Source organism: Nicotiana sylvestris, chromosome 2 (genome assembly GCF_000393655.2).
Source record: "Nicotiana sylvestris chromosome 2, ASM39365v2, whole genome shotgun sequence".
Taxonomy (NCBI): domain Eukaryota; kingdom Viridiplantae; phylum Streptophyta; class Magnoliopsida; order Solanales; family Solanaceae; genus Nicotiana; species Nicotiana sylvestris.
This window is the reverse complement of record NC_091058.1, coordinates 204,557,134-204,578,711: the sequence shown is the minus strand read 5'-3', so window position 1 is coordinate 204,578,711 and position 21,578 is coordinate 204,557,134. Positions and strand designations below refer to the sequence as shown.

At 36.5% G+C, this 21,578-nt stretch overlaps 1 protein-coding gene across 1 annotated transcript; it reads left to right on the top strand.

Moving 5' to 3' along the window:
- Window positions 1–2,501: 2,501 nt before the first annotated feature.
- Window positions 2,502–2,966, top strand: LOC138886185 (uncharacterized). The gene has a single exon (XM_070167230.1). It carries the CDS (start codon window positions 2,502–2,504, stop codon window positions 2,964–2,966), a length of 465 nt encoding a protein of 154 aa, XP_070023331.1.
- Window positions 2,967–21,578: the final 18,612 nt, after the last annotated feature.

Here is a 21,578-nt window from a genome sequence, read left to right as displayed (position 1 = left end):
TTTATTCAATTCAATAAAGTACTATTTTTGTTACATGTGTGTCCTTTTAGTTATGTAGTAGACAATTTAGTGTATGGAGTCTTAGCTCATGCGCATGAGATTAAATTGTTGGTTCTCATAATTAATAAACTATGTTCACAATCAAAGATATTGTTGGACAAAATATCTTGATGATTGTAGCACAAGATTATCGTATAATTTATCTTGATTATGGGAGTAGTTTTACTCCAATTCTTGTGCTAGTATACTCAGTGTATATTGAACGGACCAAGTAGAGAAAAGATGTTTTTGTACTGAATATATCAAATATATTCTCTAATTCATTAAATGAGCTTATACTCCTAATCTTGATATAATTATTATGATCAATGTAATTTGTTTATTGTTTTGATTTATCAAAAGGTACGACTCTATTTAGAGTTAGTATATGCCTAATAGATTGGACAATAACGAATAACATTTGTGAATAATAATTAGTTGATAGAATCCATGACTCGATTTTGGGTTTAATGATACCCCTTTATGTAAACTTATAAGTTTTTATGTGAAAACCCGGCCGCTGGATTTTGTATCCGTCACATGAAATAGTTTAAGCGGAATTATAAAGGATTTAATTAGTTAATTGAATTAAATTTTCAGTGATTTAATTTAATTAACTGGTATTTGAAATCTTAACATGGGGAGTTAAATAAGTGTTAATGAATTTTCGAAATTCATATTGAGGAGTTCAATTGCAGTTTTTTAGTGGAATAAACTGCAATTAATTATAGTAAGAATTAATTCATGCTAATTTTGAATTAATACTATAATTAGTAGCATCTTATTATTTCTGTGGTCCATGTTATACCTAGTAAAAACCTAGACAGACTTGGGTAAAAAGTAGCTTGGGAGAAAAGTTATCCTTTTGAGTTAGAGTAGGATTCTACTTGCAGAATCCTACACGTTTTTGAGCCCCTATTGTGGCTTAATTTCGGGTCTATTAAAGGAAGACTAGTTTCACCTAATAACTTACCTTTCAGTTGTATTGTTCTTGCCCAGCCAATAGCAAAATCATCCAAGGTTTTACTAGGCAAATAGCAGAAGACTGCATCCCCGGATTCTTGCTACTTGGAAGGTTTGTGCAACTACTTCAAGAGGTTAGTGCTTCTAATCTCATTATTATTGCGTTGTCTAGTTTACATGTATTTGATGTCTGGTTAGTATGCTTGCTTCCGCTGCGCATGGTTTAACAATTGGTATCAGACGTCGTCTTACATATAACTAGATAATGTAATACAACATGCATAGAGTAATATTAAAATGTGTTATTTATTGATACATGTTTGTGATGATTATTCTTTGTTAAAAACGTGATTGTATTTATTAGTATCTTAATTTTGTAATTCTGAAATTATTAATTAATATACACATGTATAAACAGTGGTGTTATATTTAAATAACAGTCTGTTTAAATTACGTTTTTTGCTGAATAGCAATTTTTTGATAAAAACGTGATTGTGTTTTTGAATGATATTAATTCTGTAATTATGCGTTAATATACATATGCATAAACAGTGAATTAATACCATTAATCTGTTTTAGTTGCGTTTTGTCCATAATCACAGTGTTATATTAATAAAAACTTGACTGTTTTGTATGGTATTAGTTCTGTAATTTTGGATTAATATACAGAATTATGGACAGTACCATTTTTGACTAGTGAAAAATATATTATTTTTACAATTCTGTCTAAACACGTTTTTATTATAAAATAAAAAAATATTTTGAGTTCTGAAATCATGTGTTAACAAACATCAGTATATTATGTGATTTGAACAAGTCAAAATAATTAAAACCCCTTAAAACGCCAAAAACAGAATTCTAGAAATTTTAGAATTCTGAAATTCTGTCAAACTCTGATTGACCTCAAATTTGGTAGGTTCATCGGAAACGGCCCAACTTAAAAAACTCATCAAATTTGCTAATGATGTACGTCATTTTTGGGCATTCGGGGTCGTTTAGATGGAGTTTTGGCCCTTTTTCTATTTTCTGGAATTTGTTTTAATAAAAAAATATTAATAGAAATCTGTGATGGTAGGGTTCAATTCCCATTATTTCCAATCATGTTTTACAGTAATATAATGAATTTATATGTTGACATAGGTCTTCTTCCACATCGGATAAATTCATTATAGATGATTACTGTAGTTTTGCCTCTAGTTATTTCATTACTTGTATTAACTCTCCAACCGAGTTACATATTGATTGAATGAAACTAGAGTTTATAAAAGTGAAATTTAACTATCTTAAATTAACAGTTTACTCTCCATCTGAGTTGGTCCTGTTTAAATTTATGGGGTTAATCTTACATCACTCATATATTTTGCATGAATAGTTAAGTTTCCCTAACGAATCTAACTGTTCAATGAGCATGGTTATATGTGTAATGTGTTATTTTGAATTTAATCATTCTAAATGCATAACTAATGATCTATTTAATGTGAATATCTCTCTGATTAATCATGTCTTCATTCAACCCACTTACTTCAATTTTGGACCAAAACAAGTTAGAAGGACCGAATTATGTTGACTGGAAAAGGAACCTTGATAATGTCCTAACTGCTGAAGGTTACAAATTTGTAATCATTGAGGAGTGCCCAGAAAAACTTGAAAATGCTACTGATGATCAGGTTAAGGCCTATGACAAATGGGTTAAGGCTGATGAGATGACGCGATGTTACATTTTTTCCTTTATGGTGAATGTTTTGCAACATCAGCATCAGTCTATGGAGTCTGCTTATGATATGCTCGAAAGTCTCAAAGAGATGTTCGATGAACAAAATCGTGCAGCTAAACAGACATCCATGAAAGCCCTTTTGAACACCAATATGGCTGAAGGATTATCGATCAGAGACCATGTTCTGAAGATGGTGAGTCTTCTGAATGAACTGGAGATCCTTGGAGCTGTGATTGATAAGGAGTTTTAAGTTGAGATGGTCCTGCAGACTTTGCCTGACAGTTTTCAACAGTTTCGATTGAACTATAATATGAACAAAATGGATTTGTCACTAGCGAAATTGTTGAATGAGCTACAAGCGGCAGAATCTATTATCAAACAACAAGCTCCAATTGTGGCACTCAATGTTGAAAAAGCTTCGGTTTCTAAGTCGAAAGGCAATAAGAAAAAGAAGAAGGCTCAAAAGTTTCTGGCACCTGGTGGTGCGGCAGGTGTGAAAAAGCCCAAAGGCAAGTGCTATCATTGCAAGCAACCTGGGCATCACAAGAAGCAATGCCCTGCCTATCTGGCAAAGTTGAATAAGCAAGGTAATTCAAATTTAAATGTCGTTGAAACTTGTTTAGCGGCTGTTTCTACCATGTTTTGGTGTGTAGATTCGGGAGCCACTAATCACATCTAAATTACTTTGCACAGGGGTTTCAGGAAACGCAACGGCTAAGTGAGAATGAAGTTTGCATTTTTCAAGCCAATGGCGAGCCAGCACCAGCTTTAGCTTTAGGAGATATTAGAGATTCGTTTAGTAGTGATACAGTTTATGTTTTAAAAGATGTTCTCTATGTACCTTCTATTAGAAGGAATTTGGTTTCGGTTTCGAAAATAATGGATGCTGGTTATAATGTTTATTTTGCTAACAACTCTGCTGTTATTAAGTTTAATAAACATTTTATCTACACTGCTGCTAGAGTACATGACCTTTTTATTCTTTATATATCTCCTCATGTGCTACAACAACCAAAAGAACTAAATAACATTAATCTACCACATAAAAGAAAACGTATTTCTGAATTGAGTCAAACTTATTTGTGGCACTTATGTCTAGGCCATATAAATCTAAATAGGATTTCGAGATTGGTCTCTAATGGACCTTTGAGTTCATGAAAGTGGAGTCACTACCAACATGCGAGTCCTGTTCAGAAGGCAAAATGACTAAGAGACATTTCCCCTCAAAAGGAAATAGAGCCGGTGATAAGCTAGAATTAATTCACTCTGATTTGTATGGTCCTATGAATATACAAACAAGAGGTAGTTTTGAGTATTTTGTGAATTTCACATATGATTACTCAAAATATGGATATATTTATCTGTTGCGACGTAAGTCTGAATGCTTTGAGAAATTCAAAGAATTTAAGACGGAAACGGAGAAACGACATGATAAATATATCAAAACATTGTGATCTGATCGTGGTGGTGAATACCTTTCTGCGGAATTCATAAAATACTTATCAGATAATGGAATTACATCTCAATTATCTTCCCCAGGAACACCACAACAAAATGGTGTGGTAGAAAGAAGAAATAGGACGAAATAGGACCTTTATGGAAATGGTTAGATCAATGTTAAGTTATTCCGATTTGCCTTATTCCTTTTGGGGATATTCTTTAGAAACAACAAACTACATTCTAAATTTGGTTCCTTCAAAGTCAGTACCTTCAACTCCAGTAGAATGGTGGAATGGGCGCAAGCCAAATTTACGGCATATTCGGGTTTGGGGTTGTCCAACACATGTGTTGAAAGAGAAAGCGGATAAATTGGAATCAAGGATAGAAGTATGCATTTTTATTGGATATCCAAAAGGAACAAAAGGCAGTTTGTTTTATTGTCCCAAAGAAAAGAAGGTAATTGTTGCGACAAATGCCAGATTTTTTGAAGAGGACTATCTAACGAACCATATTCCTAGAAGTAAACTAGTTTTACAGGAATTAAACAATGGAGTAACTAAAAACTCATCTCTAGAACGTATCCCGGAAGCCAGTATTGACATACCACTGCATTATCGTAGTGGGAGAAATGTCAATAGGCAGCAGATTGCACAAGATCAATTGCATGACATCTCACTACCCCAAAGTAGTGGGAGTAATGTTGAGCAACCTCAGATTGTTGAGCAACCTGAAATTGTTATGCAACCTGCACTCTAGGAAGAAGTTAATGATATCCAAGCACTACAAGGTGTGGAGGATAACATTGAGGCTTTAGTTCCAGGAAATGATATTGTGATTCAACAACAAAATCAGCCTCTACCTGTAGTGACTACTCGTAGTGGGAGAATTATTAGAAAACCTCTCCGGTTTGCGCTCTTGGGAGAATCTTATGATAGAATCCCTGAATAGCCTAATATAGAACCTATTAATTACGACGAAGCACTACATGATACAGATGCTGATAAATGGGTTGATGCTATGAAATCTGAAATGGAGTCCATGTACTCCAATCAAGTCTGGGATCTTGTAGAACCACCTACTGGAGTCAAACCCATAGATTGTAGATGGATCTATAAGAAAAAAAGAGGAGTGAATGGAAAAGTGCAAACTTTTAAAGCTAGGCTTATTGCAAAAGGGTTTACTCAAAAAAAGGGATCGATTATGAGGAAACTTTTTCGCCGGTAGCCATGCCTAAATCCATTAGGATTCTCTTATCCATTGCTGCTCATTACGATTATGAGATCTGGAAAATGGATCTCAAGACCGCTTTTCTAAATGGAAGTCTTGATGAGTGCATCTATATGGCACAACCAGTTGGTTTCATAAAAAGTGGCAATGAGCACATGTTGTGTAAATAAAGAAATCCATTTATGGATTGAAACAAGCTTCTAGGACATGGAACACTTGTTTTGATGCATCGATTAAGACCTTCGGTTTTGATCAATGTGAAAATGAGTCTTGTGTTTATAAGAAATGGAATGGAGATAAAGTTACATTTTTGGTTTTGTACGAAGATGATATTTTGCTCATAGGAAATAATGTGAGCATGTTGAATTCAGTAAATGAATGGTTGTCCTCACATTTCGATATGAAAGACCTGGGACAGGCAGCACATATCCTTGGGATAAAGCTTATGCTAGATCGCAAGCAAAGGATATTAGGCTTGTCCCAAGCACTTTATAATGATACTATTCTTACCAGGTTTAGCATGCAAGATTCCAAGAAAGGGTTTCTCCTCTTTAGACATGGAATCTCTCTGTCAAAAGATCAATCCCCAAAAGCGACTGATGAGATAGAAAATATGAAGGCGGTCCCTTATGCTTCTGCTGTAGGGAGTCTTATATATGCTATGTACTAGACCTGTCATTTGCTTTGTTGTTGGCATGGTTAGTAGATTTCAGTCTAACCCTGGTCAAGAACACTGGATTGTTGTTAAGCATATAATCAAGTACTTGAAGAGGACTAGGGATTATATGTTGGTGTATCACTCAGGTGATCTTGCACCCATTGGCTATACTAATTCAGATTTTCAGTCAGATAGAGACTCTAGAAAATCTACCTCAGGATATGTTTTTACCTTAGGAGGTGGAGCCATAAGTTGGAGGAGCATCAAGTAATCATGTATTGTTGATTCCACCATGGAAGCCGAATATGTGGCTGCATCTAAGGCAGCTAAAGAGGCTGTTTGGCTCGGAAACTTTCTGAAAGAGCTTAATGTGGTTCCTTCGGTTCAAGCACCAATTGTACTTTATTGTGACAACAGTGGTGCAGTTGCAAACTCGAAGGAACCAAGAAGCCATAAAAGGAGTAAGCATATTGAGCGTAAATATCACTTAATTCGGGACATAACTCAGAGAGGTGATGCAAGAGTGTTGAAGATTGCGTCAGATGACAATTTGGTAGACCCGTTTACAAAGAGCTTGACACAAAAGATTTTTGACAATCATGTAGAAAGAATGGGTGTTAGAGTAGTAGACGCATGGTTATGAGTTGGGATATACTATTAAGCATGCGGTTTAGACATAGTATTATATTTTATTTTTTATGGAACAATTTTTTATTTAATTTATTCAATTCAATAAAGTACTATTTTAAATAGATCATTTGTTACATGTGTGTCCTTTTAGTTATGTAGTAGACAATTTAGTGTATGGAGTCTTAGCTCATGCACAAAAGATTAAATTGTTGGTTCTCATAATTAATAAATTATGTTCACAAGAAAAGATATTGTTGGACAAATATCTTGATGATTGTAGCACAAGATTATCGTATAACTTATCTTGATTATGGGAGTAGTTTTACTCCAACTTTTTGTGCTAGTATACTCAGTGTATATTGAACGAACCAAGTAGAGAAAAGATGTTTTTGTACTGAATATATAAAACATTTTCTCTAATTCATTAAATGAGCTTGTACTCCTAATCTTGATATAATTATTATGATCAATGTAATTTATTTATTGTTTTGTTTATCAAAAGGTACGACTCTATTTAGAGTTAGTATATGCCTAATAGATTGGACAAACAAATAACATTTGTGAATAATAATTAGTTGATAGAATCCATGGCTCGGTTTTGGGTTTGATGATACCCCTCTATGTAAGCTTATAGGTTTTCATGTGAAAACCCGGCCGGTGAATTTTGTATCCATCACATGATATAGTTTAAGCGGAATTATAAAGGATTTAATTAGTTAATTGAATTAAATGTGATTTAATTTAATTAACTGGTATTTGAAATCTTAACATGGGGAGTTAAAATAAGTGTTAATGAATTTTCGAAATTCATATTGAGGAGTTCAATTGCAGTTTTTTAGTGGAATCAATTGTAATTAATTATAGTAAGAATTAAGTCATGTTAAGTCATGTTAATTTCGAATTAGTAGCCTCTTATTATTTCTGTGGTCCCTGCTATACCTAGTAAAAACCTGGACAGACTTGGGTAAAAAGTAGCTTGGGAGAAAAATTATCCTTTTGAGTTAGAGTAGGATTCTACTTGCAGAATCCTACACGTTTTTGAGCCCCTATTGTGGCTTAATTTCGGGTCTATTAAAGGAAGACTAGTTCAACCTAATAACTTACTTTTCATTTGTATTGTTCTTGCCCACCCAATAGCAAAATCGTCCAAGGTTTTACTAGGCAAATAGCAGAAGACTGCAGCCCTAAATTCTTGTTGCTTGGAAGGTTTGTGCAACTACTTCAAGAGGTTAGTGCTTCTAATCTCGTTTTTATTGCGTTGTCTAGTTTACATGTATTTGATGGCTGATTAGTATGCTTGCTTCCGCTGCGCATGGTTTAACAATTTTCATCCAATTAAAAACTATTGAAAGGAAATGAGCAATAGATACTTTAAAACTCAAGGGTAGCTTGTAGTCACATTGCTGGAACTACACATACTGTCTCATATGGTTCTTTTCTGGAAATAATCTGCTGTTATTATGACGCAACATCACTATATAGCACTCATACTCTAATAGATTTCATTTACCTGATTGTTCTAGAGAATATGAGAAAGATAAGACTTACCGAGCAGATGCCAAAATGTTTGCCTTTGTCTGACCTCTTCCTTGTCCTCCCGCGATCTGCTTCTCACCGTTCCATCACCATTCTTTCTTTCCTGCAATCGAAATTCCAATTTACCAAGAGCAAAGAAAATGTCACGATCCAAATTCACGTGACCGGCACCCGGTGTGATGACCCGATAGGTCATCTAGAGTTTAGAACTTAATTCTGTGTTTCGAAGCCTCCAATAGTTTCATTAATTCTGTGCGCAGTCCGGGTAATTGTATATGGATCACTCACTATTTTTGACTGTTTTTTCCCAACTATACTGTATTATAAATTTATTTATCCCTAGTAAAGAAATTATCACTTAATTATAGTCTCATATACAAATTAACGATTATATACAAATTAGTGATAATCTGCTTTCTTCCCCACTAGAATCTCTATCAAACTCGCGAACCAGTACCAGTCTTCATTATTCAGCTTCTGTATGAACTTCAAAATAATGTCGTTCTACCGCCCAAGCAGATTGAATTGAAACCTGTTAATCCATTTAAAACTTTATTGACGCCCATAAAAAAGTTTTGAAGCCTTGAATTTGAAAATCGTATTTTGCAAAAGTATTATTTATTTGGATTGGGTGTTGTTCCAAATAATTGAGAATATCCTTTGGAGTTTATAGTTCAATTTTAGAAATTTTGGTGATGATGAGTTAGTTTTGGTTAAAATTTTATATTGAAACTCGAAAAAGAAAATATAATAAAATTATATTTAAGTTGTATATAATTGTAGTTTTTGATCGAATTTGTATACATTTTAAAAACTATAGTTACCTTTTATAAATGAAAAAACCTAGTTAAAACCGAGTAAATGAGTTTATAATTTCATATATATACAAAAAAATCCTTTTTTTCACGAGTCTCTTGCCAAAGTGGGACAAATGGTTGCACGGTTGATGAACCAAGCCCATATGTTATAGACCAACCTAAAAACGTTAGAGAATCTGACGGCGTCAACGAGGGCTGCATTTTAAGATGCTACGCTTCGCGGTGCGTTTGTGGATGGAGGCACCGGGCCATATGGCTCAGAAGCACCACAAAAGGATGTTGAGTTTTTTTTGTTGACATAGACAGGATGGTGGAGCGGGCGAAAATGGGCTGGTGCAAAGCATGTGAAAAGGGAAGACGCGAAAATGATGTCATAACCTTGACAAAATATGGTCATGATAAGGCTATAACATCACCCTCGCCTCTCCCCTTTTACAAGCTTTGCATAGCCCCACTTTCATCGGCTCCATCACCATGTCCGGGTCAACAAAAGAAGACTCAGTATCCTTCTGCAGCGGTTCTATGCCGTCTGGCCTAGTGTTTTTATCCACTAACGCTCCACGCAGCGTAGCGTCTCTTAAAATGCAGCTCTTATTGACACCATCATTTGCTCCAAGGATAAAACTCAAAGGTTCAATAGAAATGAACTCGCAACTCTGCTTTTCCTCGTTACAAGTTTTGCCTCACTAACTTGCTTCAAATTTAAATGATGACTTGCTTCTAACATACAGTAAAGAACGCCTATATATACATATATATTGTTTTCTCCCTCCCCGTAAGTAAAAAATTCATAAAAAGATTTTTGTCTTCATGCCAGTATTAAAAGAAAATCTTTTTAATAATATTTCTACATAACCAATAAATTACTATCGAATTGTGCATTGAATTGGTCTCACCATCATAAATGCAGAAGATTCGGATCATCTCATTAAAGGCACACAGATTCGCCTTTTCATCATTCCATAATGAGGTAAATCCTTAACTTTTCTAGAATATACATATATATATATATATATATATATATATATATAGTATGTATGTATGCATGCATGCACGCATGCACACTCAAACATATATACACATCCATTTATGCTTAATAAAAATAAGCCTTGAAAGGCAATATGAATGAAAGATAAAAACCACACACGAATGCTGGTTTCTTTGCATCCTCAACAAGAATTCCGGAAAAGAGAGTATGAGCCATATATTTTAGTTTCGATTTATTGATTAAACATTATATAAATATTAAAAAGACTTAGCAAAAGATCAGTATATTCTAGTTTGGACAAAAGTTTGAGTGTTTTGCCTATGAACCAACATTTAATGATTTAAATACTCAACCAAATAAACCTCAATTATATATTAGCTAAACTTGGATTTCGGAAAATATAGCTTATAAAAGGTGCTGTAGTTATACACCACGCATTAATGATCTAAATTTCCATGTAAACTCTACAATTTTATGTAAACAATAAGTTCAAATTTGAAAAGAATCTAAATGCGACAAATCTTAACTGATTTTAAAGTACTAAATATTAAAATTTCTTACATAATATTTCAAATTAAAAAAAAAGATTTAATGTACAAAATTTAGATGATTTAGAACACCTAATATTAGGGATAAACTTAAATGATGATTTTGTCCAACATAAATTTATCTAACAATTTATCCTTTACCCAATTACTAATAGTTAAAGTTGATAAAAATAAAATTAAATAATTACTAGTTTACCACTAATATCATTAACACCAATTTTGGCCAGTTTGCCTTTTTAATTTTGTAATCAACGTGCAAGCACCTCGACAAGTTCTATATATTTTTCATTTGGAGTAAAGGATGGCTTGATATAATAGAAAAAAGTCAAATATACCCCACTACTATCAAAAATAGTTTAAACTTATCCTCCGTTTCACTATTTAGTCATTTCAGACCTTATCGCTGTACTATAAATCACATTTGCCCTTGTTTTATCACAGAGGGCCATGTGACAACTCCTAGATAAAAGGCCCATCCCCCAATTTAATTTATCCGATTCACAACTCACCTACCCGTAACCCGACCTGTTAGTGAATGAAGACAATTGCAACTTTAATTTCCTTGGTTGGAACTAAATTAGCTCAGCTCCAGGGCTGGAATATATTGGGTAAAATCGATAGCCCGAACCGAAAAAAGATTATTCGATTATCGATATCGGGTTATTGAGTTAATGATTCGGTAACGGTTTTGTGTCATTTGATTATTGAGTTATCGGTTCGGGTCTCGATTTGTCCTATTTTATTTTATTAACGGTTTAACAGATAATTCAATAAGCTTTATCAAAATTATATGTCACGACCTAAACCGATGGGCCGCAACGGGTGCCCGAGTCCTACCTGTCAAACACCCCTAAGCATGCGTCTAGGATATAAACCTGAATAACATCTGCTGAATTACGAGAATAATATACATGAAGAAAACCTGCCCAAAAGGCATATGTACATATACGTGCAACATACGTAGGGCGAGCCGACAAGGCTGCTATAGACAACTATATACCTCAAAAACTCGAAGTTGGCAAGGCCACATACTATCCAACTAGACATACTGTCTACAGACCTCTAATAGAAATACAAATGTACAAAAACGGAACTGAGCCACGTCATACCCATATATATACAAGCATATCGTACCAAAATCAAAAGCAGCTCTGGATCAAGTGGAGCACGCCAACTCTCGCTGATTAAGGATCCTAAGAAGGGCTACCTGCACCTGCGGGCATGAAACGCAGGCCCAATGAAATAGGGCGTCAGTACGAAAAATGTACTGAGTATGTAAGGCATGAAAATCAGTACGTAACAAAACATAGATGAAACATGAAATAAAGAAATCCATCTGGAAATCTGAATAGCTTTGTAAAATCTGAAACATTTATAATGTCATGCACATGCACATAAATGCCATGTCATGCATGGGTATAGGTGTACATAATATCATCAAGCCTCTCAGGGCATTCCATCATATCGTCTCGACTACTGTGGGCAACATCATCAACATATACCAACTGATCAGGTGGTGGTGCGTATATAACGTCGTAACCTTTTTCCTGTATCCCATATAAATATAATATACATATATACGCATATATAATGCCATCTGATCATGGGTCAATGTATATGTATAAATGCATGAAATGCATATGAAATACGTTAATAAGATTTTTTTGGAATGCCATAAAAATTCATATGCCTTTCAGATGAACTTTATGAAACACTGACTTATCCATAAGTCACGAGGACTAAATAAAACCCCTTGTTACAAAAGAGACATTCACCTTATGTCTTGGATTTAGAGAATCAATGCTTCTGAAATATTCCAATACATCTTTTGGCCCACTTTATTTTATCCTTATTAAAGGGTCATTTCTGTTGTAGAAAAATATGTGCTATGCATTTATCATAAAATTAGAAATGCTCTCGATTTGTGAAGAACCTACTAATTCTTATGGAGAAAAACGATTAAGTAGCAACCTCATCTGAGACCCATGAACAGAAGATATAATAATAATCCATATGGGGAATCAAGAATATAGAAACTCCACAGTATTTTTATGAATAGAGTTATTTATGAAAGTTGTGTATTTTGCTCGTTTCATTTGTATTAGTTGGATCATGCCAAAAAGAAAGAAGGGATATCCTTAACATACCTGGAGTAAGAAAAAATCCGTATAATATTCTCGGAGATATTGCACCGCACTCCTATAGAACTGCATAATTTTACGTTGCTACGGTTCTAATAATTCTTGTTGGAATTGTTTGGTTGCAAGAATTTTTATTGAGATCTTGCTAGATGGAGCTTGAACCGTGATGGCTATGAAACAAATTATGGTTTGAAGATGTCTTGAATATGATATTTGGAAGAAACAAAGTTTTGTAATAGTATGGAATCAAGCTTTCATAAGGTCTTACACCTAAGTGGTCTTATGATTCTAAATGGACACTAAGCCTACTATGACTAAGAGTCATAGGCCATATTAGTGGCTTGCTGCCACGTCTTATTTTTACAATTTAGTAATTAACTAGGTAATGTCATATTATACGGTAATTAACCAATTACCCGTATAATTAAGATTTATCCCAATTACCTAAAATATTACTTATTTTTAATATACTTTATACATCATACTATCGTGGTCATATAGTACCTTGTATGTTACTACTCCATAAATATCGAGTATTAACGCTCGAACCCTTATTTTATCCCGAATCGGCCCCATTCAACGAAACTCGTTTTTTTTTTAATTCGCGTACCATTTATCCTTCATGACACTTACTTATTGCTTGTTATAAATAGCACAAATACGTTAACCTCAAGATAATCTTATCTCCAAGTCTACGTCGATTAACTGAAGATGAAGCTTTTAACGTACGAAAATGCGAGATGTAACATCCTTCCCTCCTTAGAAGCATTCGTCCTCGAATGTTCAACTCCTCGGGATCTATATAACTTTGGCAGAGTCGCCTTTGTAACAATACTACTACCAACTTTTCCTATGGAAACTCAATAATCCGACGCCACATAGGACCACAACCATCAATAACGATAATGGCCTCACACGACCAAGGACAATAACCAACACAAGAATTTATGCACGTACGTTATGGTTGTGATGTCCCAGCCGGACCTTTCTTTGGAGGAGGAAATAAGTAAAGATATCTAGACTTCATGTCTTCTTCGGCCTCCCAAGTCATTTCTTCCACATTGTTATTTCTCCAAAGTACTTTCACGGAAGCTACCTCTTTGTTTTGTAGCTTGCGGATATCGGTCTAGGACAGCAACCAAAATTTCCTCGTATGACAAGTCCTCTGTAATCTGTACATCATCCGTGGGCACCACTCAGGTAGGATCGTCAATGCACTTCCGTAACATAGATGCGTGAAAAATCGGATGGACAGACTCCAATTCCGAGGGCAATTCTAACTCATATGTTACCTGGCCTACCTTGCGTATAATCCTATATAGTCCAATGTACCGAGGGCTAAGTTTTTCCCTTTTTCGAAACTCATAACGCTTTTCATCGGTGATACCTTTAGGAATACCCAATCGTCAACCTAAAATTCTAAGTCTCGCAATTGATTATCCGCATAAGATTTCTGACAGCTTTGAGCTGCTAATAGCCTTTCCTGTATAAGCTTAATTTTCTCGATTGTCTACTATACCAACTCTGGTCCTACTAACGTAGCTTCCCCAACATCGAACCATCCTATAGGCGATCTACACTTCCGTCTGTAAAGAGCTTCGTATGGAGCCATCTGAATACTGGAATGGTAGCTATTATTATATGCGAACTCAATAAGCGGCAGATGATCATCCCAGCTACCTTTGAAGTCTATCACATAAGCTCGTAATATATCCTCTAGTGTCTGAATAGTACGCTCAGCCTGTCCGTCTGTATGGGGATGAAATGTTGTACTAAGACTTACTTGAGTCCCTAATCCTTTTTGGAAGGACCTCCAGAAGTTAGATGTAAATTGAGCTCCTCTATCCGAGATAATAGATAAAGGGACACCATGCAGTCATACTATCTCCTTAATATAAAGGCTTGTATAATCCTCTAAGGAATATGTAGTTCTAACGGGCAGAAAATAGGCTGACTTTGTAAGCCTATCAAAAATCACCCATATCGAATCGAACTTATGCTGGGTACGAGGTAAGCCTACGATGAAATCCATATTGATTACTTCCCACTTCCAAGTCAAAATCTCTATAGCCTGCAATAACCCACCAGGTTTTTGATGTTCAATCTTGACCTATTGACAGTTAGGGCACTAAGCACAAAATCTGTTGTATCCTTTTTCATTCCATCCCACCAATATACTTTCTTGATATCATGATACATCTTTGTTGCTCCTGGATGGATAGAATAACGAGAATAGTGAGTTTCTCCCATAATCTGCTGACGTAGCCCTGCAACATTAGGGACACATAATCGTCCTCGATATTTGAGAACCCCATCTTCTGTAATCTCAAACGGTGTCTTCTCCTTCTGAGGGGTGATATCCCTATAATGAATTAACACAAGATCCTCGTACTGGCGTTCTTTCACTTTAGTTACTAAAGAGGATGTTGTTGTATCCTGAATAGTAATTCCAATATCACCTAAGTCCAGTAACCGAACTCTGAGACCAGCTAGCTGGTGAATCTCATGGGATATTTCCCTCCTTGCCGGCTGTAAATATGACAGGCTACCCATAGATCTACGGCTGAGGGCGCCGACTACTACGTTCGCTTTCCCCGAATGGTATAAAATATCAACGTCATAGTTTTTACGTAGATCCAACCATCTCCTTTGACATAAATTTAATTCCCTTTCTTGAAGATATACTGGAGGCTCTTATGATCTGTATAGATATCAACATGAATGTCATACAAGTAGTGCCTCCACATCTTTAGTGCATGAATCACCGCGGCTAACTCTAAATCGTGGGTCGGGTAGTTCTTCTCGTGCTTTCTTAGTTGTCTAGAAGCATAAGCTACAACTTTACCATGTTGCATCAGCACACAACCCAATCCAACGCCTGAAGCGTCACAATAGATCACATAACCATCGGTCCCTTCTAGGAGCGTTAAAATTGGTGCTGAAGTTAATATGTCCTTTAATGCCTAGAAACTCCGTTCGCAAGCATCAATAGATTAAAACTTTGCTCCCTTCTGAGTCAACTTTGTTAAAGGTGCTGAAAGGGAAGAAAATCCCTCTACAAATCTCCTGTAATAACCTGCCAAACTGAGAAAGCTACGAACCTCTGTTGGTGTTGTCGGTCTAGGCCAAGTCTTTACTACCTCAATCTTTTGTGTATCCACCCAGATGCCTTCACCCCAAATGATATGCCCAAGGAAAGCTACAGAGTTCAACCAGAATTCACATTTAGAGAACTTTGCATACAATTTCCCTTTTTGTAGAATTCTGAGCATAGTACGAAGATGATTTTCATGCTCAGCCTCTAAACGAGAATATACCAATATATCATCGATAAATACAATTACGAACATATCTAAAAAGGTCCTGAACACACGGTTCATCGAATCCATGAATACTGCTGGGGCATTTGTCAAACTGAATGACATACCACGCAACTCAAAATGCCCATATCTGGTCATGAATGTTGTCTTCGGAATATCTTCCTCCTTAACCCTTACCTGATGGTACCCGGACCTCAAATCTATCTTTGAAAAACACTTGGCACCTTGCAACTGATCAAATAAATTATTAATCCTCGGGAGCGGGTACTTATTCTTGATCTTCACCTTATTCAACTGTCTATAATCAATACACATCTGTAAGGAACCATCTTTCTTCCTTACAAATAACACAGGTGCTCCCCACTGTGATGTACTAGGTCTGATAAAGCCTTTTTCAAGCAAGTCCTTTAGTTGTTCTTTCAACTCTTTCAGCTCTGCGGGGGCCATTCTATAGGGATGAATATATATTAGATGAGTATCTGGTAGTAGGTCAATAGCAAACTCAATTTCTCCCTCTGGCGGGAGACCCGGAAGCTCATCGAGAAAAGCATCGGGAAACTCATTAACTACATAGATGGACTGAATGGTTGGTGACTCTACTTCCATATCTTGAACCCAAACCAAGTGATAAATACAGCCCTTTCTGATCATCTTTCTTTCCCTGAGATATGAAATAAATCTTCCTCTCGGCGACGCCGTATTATCTTTCCATTCCAAAACAGGCTCCCCTGGAAATTGAAATCGGACTATCTTTGATCTACAATCAACGTTGGCATGACAAGAAGCCAACCAATCCATACCCATTATAACATCAAATTCTACCATATCTAACTCGATTAGGTCTACTACGGTAGATCGACCATGAACTACTATTATACAACCCCTATATACTCACTTAGCTATCACTGAGTCCTCAACAGGTGTAGACACCTCAAAAGTTTTAACCAATTTAGGTTTTATTCCAAACTTACTAGCAACCAACAGAGTAATATATGATAAGGTGGAACCTAGGTCAATCAGTGCATATACATCATATGAGGAGACTGATAATACACCTATAACAATATCAGGCGATGACTCATGGTCATGTCGTCCTGCCAACGCATAAATGTGGTTCTGAGGACTGCTCGAGCTAGATGCTACGCATCTGCCTCTACCATGACTCATTGGTGCTTGTGGACCTAGCCTAGGAGAGCGTACTGATGATAAAGAACCAGCTACAGATCCTGCTGGCTGAGTTATGCTTGCATCACCTCTCGTCGGACAATCCCTCATAATGTGGCCCGGATAACCTCAAAACTCACCGGAAGGACCCGAAGGCCTTGCTCTCTTATTCTAGGCCCTATTATGCTCACGATCGGTCCTCTGTTTCTGCTTACGCCCCTCTACACCATGAGAGTATGCCTGAATACGAGAAATATCCATGTTTGGATGAAGTGAGACCGGCATACAATCACTAAGCAAGTGAGGCTCTAATCCTATCACATATCGGTGAACCCGATCCTCCATCTTAGATACAATAGTGGGAGCATACCTAGACAACGAATCAAACTGAAGATTGTACTCCCAAACACTCATGTTACCCTACTGAAGGTTCAAGAACCTATCAACTATGTCCTGTCTAAGCTCTGGTGGCAGATAATGATGAAGAAAAGCTTCTGTAAACTCCTGTCATACTACTGGAGGGGCATTCTCACCTCTGGACAATTTCCAAGACTCGTACCAATTAACCGCAACATCTCGGAGTCTATAGGAAGCTAGCTCAACTGACTCAGTCGCAGTGGCCTTCATTACCCTTAACGTCCTCTACACTCTATCAATAAATACTTGAGGGTCCTTGTTTGGATCTGCCCCAGTGAATACCGGAGGGTCTAAATTAATGAAAGCACGAACCCTCGCACTGACGGACCTATCTGCATGACCAATACCTGCTTCCTAATGCCGAGCCTGTGTAGCTACTAATCGGGTTAATAGCTTAATAACATCTCTCATCTCTTGACCCGGTGCATCTGGCTGAGGAGCGGGACATACAGGGGCGGTCATTGGAGTTGGTGCCCCTCGTAAATCTTCTGGAAAGGGCGGGGTATGTGAAGTCTGAGATGGAATCTCACTATGAGACTCTCCTCGAGCCCTGGTAACTCGTGGCACTTGACTAGTGGTCTCACCAGCCACGGACTTTACCGTTTGGACTGTTGTAGTCCTTGGAGGCATCGCTGAAAATATAACATATCGCTAGGAACATGAATTCTTATATTGCACGATCTAGAGGATAACATCCTATATGTCTTGTATCCTCCTGTTTATAAGTGTGGTGCACAACACATCCATAAACAAGACTCTACTTGACACGGTCTGTAGACAATCCTAGGACAGAACTGCTCTGATACCACTTTTGTCATGACCCAAACCGATGGGCCACGACGGGTGCCCGAGTCCTACCTGTCAAACACCCCTAAGCATACGTCTAGGATCTAAACCTGAATAACATCTGCTGAATTACAAAAATAATATACATGAAGGAAACCTGCCCAAAAGACATATGTACATATACGTGCAACATACGTAGGGCGAGCCGACAAGGCTGCTATAGACAACTATATACCTCAAAAACTGGAAGTTGGCAAGGCCACATACTATCCAACTAGACATACTGTCTACAGACCTCTAATAGAAATACAACTGTAAGAAGACGGGACTGAGCCATGTCATATCGTACAAAAATCAAAAGCTGCTCCGGATCAAGTGGCGCCCGCCAACGCTCGCTGATCAAGGATCCTAAGAAGGGGGACCGCCAGCTTGCATACCTGCACTTGCAGGCATGAAATGCAGGCCCCATAAAATAGGGCGTCAGTACGAAAAATGTACTGAGTATGTAAGGCATGAAAATCAGTACGTAACAAGACATAGATGAAACATGGAATAAAGAAATCCATCTAGAAATCTGAATAACTTTGTAAATTCTGAAATATTTATAATGTCATGCACGTGCATATAAATGTCATGTCATGCATGTGTATAGGTGTACATAATATCATCAAGTCTCTGAGGGCATTTCATCATATCGTCTTGGCCACTGTGGGCAACATCATCAACATATACCAACTGATCAGGTGGTGGTGCGTATATAACGTCGTAACCTTTTTCCTGTATCCCATATAAATATAATATACATATATATGCATATATAATGCCATCTGGTCATGGGTAAATGTATATGTATAAATGCATGAAATGCATATGAAATACGTTAATAAGATTTTTTTGGAATGCCATAAAAATTCATATGCCTTTCAGATGAACTTTATCAAACACTGACTTATCCATAAGTCACGAGGACTAAATAAAACCCCTTGTTACAAAAGAGACATTCACCTTATGTCTTGGATTTAGAGAACCAATGCTTCTGAAATATTCCAATACATCTTTTGGCGCACTTTATTTTATCCTTATTAAAGGATCATTTCTATTGTAGAAAAATATGTGTTATGCATTTATCATAAAATTAGAAATGCTCTCGATTTGTGAAGAACCTACTAATTCTTATGGGGAAGAACGATTAAGTAGCAACCTCGTCTGAGACCCATGAACGGCAGATATAATAATAATCCACATGAGGAATCAAGAATATTGACACTCCTTAGTATTTATATGAATTGAGTCATTTATGAAAGTTGTGTATTTTGCTCGTTTTATTTGTATTACTTGGATCATGCCTAAAAGAAAGAAGGGATAGCCTTAACATACCTGGAGTAGAGAAAAATCTGTATAATATTCTTGAAAAAAAATTGCATCGCACTCCTCTAGAACCGCATAATTTTACGTTGCTATGGTTCTAACAATTATCGTTGGAATTGTTTAGTTGCAAGAATTTTTATTGAGATCTTTGTATTGGGAAAAATTAAGTTTATATGTTGAATTCAATATAAGATGATATGTCATGACACGTGGACCAGTTAAAGAAGAATAAGTGATGAAGAATAATCAAAGAGGCACGAGCTTTAATGGGCACGGGCAGACATTCAGATAAAAGGCGAGAAAGACAGGTGCTCGAATCTCTTTATGATGGAAGAGAATGAATGTAACAGTAAATAAGGAATAGATACGTACTATTGAGCATTAAACGCGGAACGTTAAGGAATCTGTATTGAATCAAATATGATTGTTGATTGTAATGTTATATTAAATATATATTAAATGCCATTAATTGACAATAATGGCTCGATTATGGAAGAAACGAAACGTACCACTTAGAAATAGCTATAAAAAGGAGAAGATTGATCATTTGTAAGGACACAAAATATCATCGGAATATACTGATTTACTTGGCTTTCTTCTGTTCATCTCATTATTATCAAAACCAATTTCTTTTATTCATTTTATATATTGATTATCAGTAACCCGAGTTCTTCTAAAATAAAGCTTTGACCAAAATTACTATTTTTGGTTAAACAAATTGGTTCCGTTACCGGGAATCTGATAATCGTTTACTTTCTTAATCAATTCTGTCATCAAAACTTACCATGTAGAATAACAACGACAACAACCAACAAAATCCTTAACATCAGGAGAATTATGCGAGTGATAGGACACCACTTCCCTCACCGCGTGATTCACAACGCCGGTCACGAGAAGGAACTCCAGATGGCTCTAAAACAAATAATGGGGTTGCAAATCAAAACGAATTCGAGGCAAATAAAAATAATGCAGTTGCAAACGAACAAGCACTTGATGATGCCTTAAAAAATCTCATTGCTCAACAAGTCAGCAATGCCCTCCGAGCTTTTACCAGCCAATTGCCAATTGCACCACCAACACCAACTCCGAATCAGAATACTTTGGAAAACCCACGTTCTGGGCTCGTTAACTCAAGCACTGGTGGAACTCCAAACGAATCTCGCGATGGCGAACTAGGTAACATAGTTAATTCTGATTTACAGAATTTAGTTGTAACCTTGTAGAAGTAGCTCAAGGAAAAAAGCGACCGTATAGAGCAAAATACCTGGAGTACCACCTGTAATCAAAGGAATAGACATGGATAAGTACTCACAACAACCATGGAAGCCTAGTGCAGCTCTGGTACCGATCCCGAAGAAGTTCAAAATGCCTGATATTCTAAAGTATGATGGCACAACTAATCCTCGAGACCACGTGACCGCATTCACAACTGTTATGAAAGGCAATGATTTAACCAAGCAAGAAATTGAATCAGTGTTGGTCAAAAAATTTGGTGAAACACTCACCAAGGGAGCATTAACATGGTATTCCCTTTTACCCGAAAATTCTATAAATTCTTTTGCTGAACTTGCAGATTCTTTTATCAAAATGCATTCGGGAGCTCAAAAAGTTGAAAAGGAATGGAAGATATTTTCAAAATCAAGCAAGGGGATTCAGAGATGCTTAGAGAGTTCGTGGATAGGTTCCAGCATGAAAGAATGACGTTACCACGCGTACCTGATAAATGGGCGGCTATGGCCTTTGCCAACAATTTGAATGAGAAAAGTTCAGAAGCCACGAGACGACTCAAGGAAAGTCTGCATGAATTTCCAGCAACAACCT

What these genes read in the sequence shown, in the direction of transcription:
- LOC138886185 (XM_070167230.1), top strand. Translation starts at nt 2,502, where the DNA reads ATGTCTTCATTCAACCCACTTACTTCAATTTTGGACCAAAACAAGTTA.